Source organism: Cervus canadensis, chromosome 1 (genome assembly GCF_019320065.1).
Source record: "Cervus canadensis isolate Bull #8, Minnesota chromosome 1, ASM1932006v1, whole genome shotgun sequence".
In the NCBI taxonomy this organism is placed as follows: Eukaryota; Metazoa; Chordata; class Mammalia; order Artiodactyla; family Cervidae; genus Cervus; species Cervus canadensis.
The window spans coordinates 19612771-19619089 of NC_057386.1; the positions used below are offsets into that span (position 1 = coordinate 19612771).

Genomic DNA, 6319 nt, shown 5'->3' on the forward strand with positions numbered 1-6319 from the left:
CATCACGTAACAGCAGCAAGGCATGTGTGTGCTGCATGTGTGTATATATATCACACACATATATGTATGTGAAAATCCTAGTTATAAAAACACCTGAAGGAGCTAGGGGCTTGGCAGAAGAAGGTCTAAGGTGTTTCTTGTCATGATCAGGTTCAAGGTACAATGTATGTAGACGGAAGCCCTCAGTCATCACCAGGGCAACTGTGGCAGGGAGGATCCAACATCCCACAGTGGCGAGGGACACTAACCTTCCTTCCGCAAGAGAGGAGTTGGTCCCCTCCACCCCACCCCAGTTCCTACAAGACACCGAGCACTTTCCTTCCAGTCCCCTCAGCTTCTAACCAACTCATCATCAAAAGGAAGAAAACACAAAGCCCAAGACACAGGAGGGAGCCAGGGAGAGAAAACACAAGTATTCCTGTGCCAGGATCCTGCGCACACAAACCTGGAGTTCTCCAGAAATTAGGACAGGGGGGCGTGGGGGTGTTAGGGGAGGAAATAGAAGAGTTCCTGAGGCCTGAAAAAAGAGGTAAACACGTCACAGAACTACATGAGAGTTTCATTAGACTCTAACTAAAAACAGAGAGAGGTGTGATTACTATTTCCAGCCAGTTTCCCCATCACGATAGTCATGTAACAAACCAAGGCAATGTCGGTCTTGAGCCAGACTCACAGAGTCCCCTGACCCTGGCCCCGGCCTCAGTACAGTGTCTCTGCATTGCTGCTCCGGGGTCGTTTGATCTTCTCAATATTTTTCAGGATCATGTCATGTAGAGTGACCTGGGAGGAGAGGATCAGGGAATCACATGTCTATTCAACCCCTACCTCACTAGGAAAATGAGACACCCCCACAACCCCCCCTACCCCCAATCACTCATATGACCCAAATCTCACTCAAATCTGAATTCAGGGTGGCTGCCCTTCTACCTCTCTCATACCCCGGACACAGCTGGGGATATCCCAGGGTCCAAGAGTCTAATAAATAACATTTATGAAGCACTTAACATACCAGGAATTACACTAGGTCCTTTAATGTGTTAGACGAAGAAACTGCAGTTTGAGGTTAAACTTGCCCAAGGCCCCATATTACAGGTAGAATTAGTTCTAAATCTATGCCTGACACTAACGCCCACATCTTCACCTCAAGACTATACTGCACCCTTTCCCATCCAGGTAGAAAGAAGGAAAAAAGCACCTAGACACCTTCAATGACCTTATGGGGCTTTTCAATACTCAGTTGACGGGCAGAATTTGTTCCACTCATTTTACCTCCAACCCCCAACTCAATCCCTAGAGAGAGGCAGGAAGACGGCCAGAGGAACTAAGAGAAGCCAGAGCAACTGTGGGCAGGGTCCGAGGTAACTTACATATTGATTCCTTAGCTCTGAGATGATGAGCCGAAGGCTGATATATTCTTTCTCATCGATCTCTGTCACGGTGCGACGATAGTCCTCCTGATGAGGGGCAGAGAAAAGTCGTTTCCAAGGCCTGACTGTCACCCACACGGCTCTTTCTAGGAACAGTTGCTCCCCCCTGTCCTACCACTTCCACCCTCAGCCCAAGAAACCCTCACTTACCACATGGGGATATTTAGCTATTTTAGAAACCAATTTGGCTCTTGTAATATAATATCTGGAAGGAGAGAGAAGAGGAGAAAGCTGCAGGAGACCCCGGACGGTGTTCACCACCTCACCAGCCCCCAATTCCTAGGCCACACCCCAGCCGCCCTACCTAGAAATCTGGTCCAGATAAGATGCAGCTTCACTCTCAACAGTTCTCAGTTCTGCAACTGTCTCCTCCTGAAAAAAACAAATGAGTCAAAAGTCACTTCCATGTCATCCCACAGCAGAACACAAAGGAAAACAGAAAAGCAGAGGAAGTGAGAATACTCCCACACCTTCCTCTCCAGTTTCTATTACAGGTGCCTTACCTGAATGGACACGCCAAAGTTGTTCCCATCTTCTATCCTAGGAATCAGGAGTTGTACCCACATTTTGACCTGGAGGGTGAGGGGACCAAAATACACGTATGAGGACCTCAGCCCTTTCTCCTAAAGCCATGAAGTACACAATTCAGGCTGTTGGGGCCACAGGCCAGGAGCACAGGAGCCAAGATACTTAGTCTGCCAGCTGCCACATCACCTCCACGCCTCCAGCCCCATCATCGAGTACATCCATCATCTAACACAGCTCAAGACAGGGTATCTGGGGTCAGCCCACAGGTCACTAGCCCCTGCCTCACCGTGTTGCATTTCTCAATCAGCAGCCGGATCTCAGGCTTCACTTTCTCAATAATGTCCACCAGCTGCTGGTTGCTTTTTAGCATCCCATTGGGCATCACAAACACCTTGGTTCCTGGCAGGGATGTGAGGAAGATTAAATTATTGGTGTGGAAAGGCAGGACATAGCATTCCAGGTCTCTCTCTCTCTTTCCCAGCCCCATGAGATGTTATGACCTTGGCCTTTTATCTGGCATAACCCTATCTACAACCTGACACCCCCAACAGAATAAAAAAGAGAACACCTGGATTAACAGACTAAACAACAACAAGTCTAAAGTATTCCACAGGTCTGAAGAATAAGGAAATTTAAATATGTTCTATTTTTCCCATGGATTTGTGAGAGCTCAGGAAGCATGGTTTCCGGATGATTCTCATAAGGAGTACGCAACCCAGATCTCTCTCTCACAGTAGGGTTTGCACTCTTAAGAGATTCTAATGCCTCCACTGATCTGACAAGAGGCAGAGCTCAGGTGGTAATGCGAGCAATAGAAAGCAGCTGTAAATACAGATGAAGCTTTGCTAGCTTGCCTGTTGCTCACCCCCTGCTGTGTGGCCATAGACCAGCACCATGATTGAGGACCCCTGCTCTATAGACTTAATAGATCAACTATTATTGAAGAGGAAAAAATAACACAGAACTGGCATTTCTGTGAAAAATCTGTGATGTGTAGTCCTCTTCAACCTGTCTCCCTTGGTAGTCCACACTAAAACAAACCCTCCCTGTTAATCGGAAAATTAGGTTTCGAGTGTTAAATAATGACGATGCTTAGAAGACATGGGAATGTGAACTCTGGGAAATAAAATCAGATCCTGCTTCCTGGCCAGGAGAACACATTCTGCATCTGCCGGGAAGGGTTGGGGTGGGGGACAGTAAAGGCAGCTCTTACCCTGGAAGGCCTCTTCACATTCATCCAATCTTCTCTTCTTGTAAGTGGGCTAAGGATACAAAGAGACAGGAATTAGCCTGTCCGACATCCACATCCCCATCATAAGTTACCCTTCAAGCAAGTTTAATCCCTTCCTCAACCCCACAGGTTGTCTTAATTAAGTTATGCACAATTTATTAAGCACATACAAGCCTTTAAGATAAGATTCTTGCCAAAATGCAACTTAACCTCTGCTGGGAAAACCAACCTTTCAAGAAGTATAAACAAAGGAAGCAATTAGGGGGAATTCCCTGGTGGTCTAGGGGTTAGGACTTGGCACTTTCACTGCCAGAGGCCCAGGTTCAATCCCTGGTTGGGGAACTGAGATCCCACAAAAGGGGCATGCTGTGGCCAAATATAAGTAAATAAATAAGCAATTAGGGGAGGGAGAATACTACAAACAACAGGAAAAACGAACCACTGAATGCAGAGTTAGGGTAATTAAGGGAATATGTGCAAATCTGCCAATTCCATAAAAACACAAAATATTCAATCAACAAACGTATTTAGCAACTGCTATGTGCTGGGAACAATGCTAGATGCTGGGGATACAAAGATAATGAAGATAGTTTCTGCTTTCCAGAACTGCAAGTTCTATCAGTGAGACAGTGATGCAGACAGAGAACAAGGCAGTGTCATCAGTGTTATGATAGAATGTGGACATATAACTGGTAACAGCTCAGTATCAAAGACACACAAAGGCTAGGACTGTAGTTACATGACAAGAAAAGTCTTGCCTAGAGTCATAGGGACAGACCAGATCACTTGTGGGAACCTGTAGCTATCTGTCCTATTTCAAACTCACTCTAACAGAGTAGCATTAACATATTCACCTCATGCTACAAATGAAAATCAGGATCTAAAGGAGGTGCTCTGGAGTCATAATGTCTTAAGAATCCTCATTTCCAGATAAAAATCCCAGTCTCCTCTCAGTATGTTTCAACTGACCAGGAAATAGAGAACAGAGAACCCCTATTGCTTTGGAACACAAAGGAAAATATAGGACACTTACACCATCCAGTCCATCATGGCTGTTGGTGAGAAGAATGGGGTCAGGGACTGGGAGATTCATGTCTGAGTGGATCTGAGTTAGGTCATGGATGTTTAGGATTGGTTCCTGAAAGAGAGATGCCCACCCCCAAAAACATTAGTCTTTTCAAGATGAACAAAGAAGTATTTCATTCAAAAAGCAAGAAATGAGAGTGCGTTAGGGTACACAACAGAACAGAATCAGCACCTCATCTGTCCCACCAGACAGAAAGACCCTGGCCAAGAAAGTTGGGGAATCTGAGGAAAAGAAAAGCATCTCTCACCTTCAAAAAACTATCAAGTTCTAACAACTTCTTTGGGAAAAAATTTGCCACCAAGTCTTCTGCCTAAAGATGAGGGAAAATACAACCGAATTAGTAACTGTGGGAAGGCCTGTCTCTATAGATATCTCTTCTCTGGGGAACTCCCAACTATTAACCAACACTCATTTTTCTACTTATTTCACTCACCTCACTTGTGATCCGCTCCCTGAAAGAATCAACCTAAAATTAACAAAGAAAGCAATGCAGTAAGAGCAAATCAGCAGCTGGCAACATAAGTTTAGGCAGGTTGGGGAAACCCAAATCCAAATGTCTTCCCCTCACCTTATAATTGTAATGAGAAGCTGAGAGGCCCCCAGACTGCAAATACTTTATTTTTTTGAGGATCCATTTCTCCATCTCAGGAGAGGGAAGCGGGGCTTGAGGGCAGCACCCACCTGTCTTCCCCCCCTCCCTCCCAGTCTGAAGCTGTCTGACTTTGAGAGCAGACAAAAGACAAGTAGATGGGGGAGGTGTGAGCTCACAAACGTGTCAACTCCCATCCAAACCTGGCCTAGGCAAGCCTGACGCCAAGGGCAGGGGCAGTAGCAGCGTATGGAGCGGCGACGTTGCCAGGCTGGGGGACTTTCAGCTGTCACTAGCCTAAAGCACTAAGTCCGCCACGTGTCCGCGAAGGTCCTCCCTATTAGACGGGGTACACAAGGCCACCTCATATTATCCTCTCCCCCGATGCCGTCCCCGGGGGTGGGGGGCTGGGCTGAGCCTAGCGGAAGCTCAGGGTTGGTGTCCCCAGGGAGACAAAGACGCCACGGGGAGTGGGAAATCGGTCAGACAGCTCGGGGATTGAAGCGAGGGGTAAGGAGGCCTGGGCCGGTGCCGCTACCTTGAGCTTCACTTCCTGATCCACCTTCAGCAACGAGGCCATGGCCGGGCCGGGCCGTGTCCGCTCCGCTGGAGACCGGAGGCGCTGTGGGCTCCGGGGAGGGGGTCAGAGGGAAGGGGGAATCTCGGCTGCTTTCAGGACGCGGCCTCCCTCGCTGGGTCACTCACTGATCACTTGCTCCCTCCCTTCGTGCCGTCGGTCAGCCAGCCCGCCTGCTGCCTGTCCCTGCTGCCTGCTCCCTCTCTCGCTCACCCTCCCGGCTTTCGCCGCTCACACCGGAAGTTGCGTCACAGCCAATCGCCGGGAGTCCACCGAGGATGCGCACGTGCTCTGCGCAGCCGCGCTGAGGTTCCGCTCTGGGAGCTCGGCGCTCGGCTCTTACCTCCCAGTTCTTGTGCTGGATACGGGTGAAATGAGAGGGAGGGTGGTGGAGACCGATGTAGTGAGATCTGAGCCTCAAAGAGACTCGGGGATTGTTTGCCTCTCTGTTTGCCCGGCACTCGCCTTCACGGAAGGGACCTTCTGAGCCGCTGCCCCGTCTCGAGCGGGGACCAGACCGACAATGCCGTCGCGCTCCAGTGACGTCGGCCCGAGGAAGCTGGCTGTCCCAGTGCTGGGTTCTGGGCGTCTAGTCTGTTCTGGGCATCTAGTCTGTTATGCACACTGACTCCTACTCTTGGCCGAAGCTGTAGCGTTAGACTGGAACCTAACAGAAATCCTATTGCACCAGGCTTCCCCACTTTTCTCTGCCACTTAACCACTTATTCTCCTACACTTCCAGATCTCAGAGACCAACTGCCTGACGGATGGACAAATTGATGCCCAGAGTCGGGTAGTGCTTGTCGAGGCTACACGGTGATTTCAGAAAATCCAAGACCAGAACTCAGATCTCCTTTTAGGGCAGTGCTGTATCCATTTT

At 48.7% G+C, this 6319-nt stretch overlaps 1 protein-coding gene and 1 non-coding gene across 2 annotated transcripts; one reads left to right on the top strand and one right to left on the bottom strand.

Annotated features, from left to right (window-relative positions):
• Positions 1–538: 538 nt before the first annotated feature.
• On the bottom strand, positions 539–5975 carry PSME3 (proteasome activator subunit 3). Its single transcript, XM_043467854.1, has 11 exons — positions 5401–5975; positions 4707–4739; positions 4521–4583; positions 4220–4324; positions 3169–3217; positions 2242–2354; positions 1931–1999; positions 1732–1799; positions 1578–1632; positions 1368–1454; positions 539–780 (listed from the first exon to the last, which is right to left on the bottom strand). Exons 1-11 carry the CDS (start codon positions 5440–5442, stop codon positions 700–702), a joined length of 765 nt encoding a protein of 254 aa, XP_043323789.1. The 5' UTR covers positions 5443–5975; the 3' UTR covers positions 539–699.
• Positions 3456–3528, top strand: TRNAE-UUC. Its single transcript has one exon. It is a non-coding gene; the product is annotated as a tRNA-Glu (tRNA).
• Positions 5976–6319: the final 344 nt, after the last annotated feature.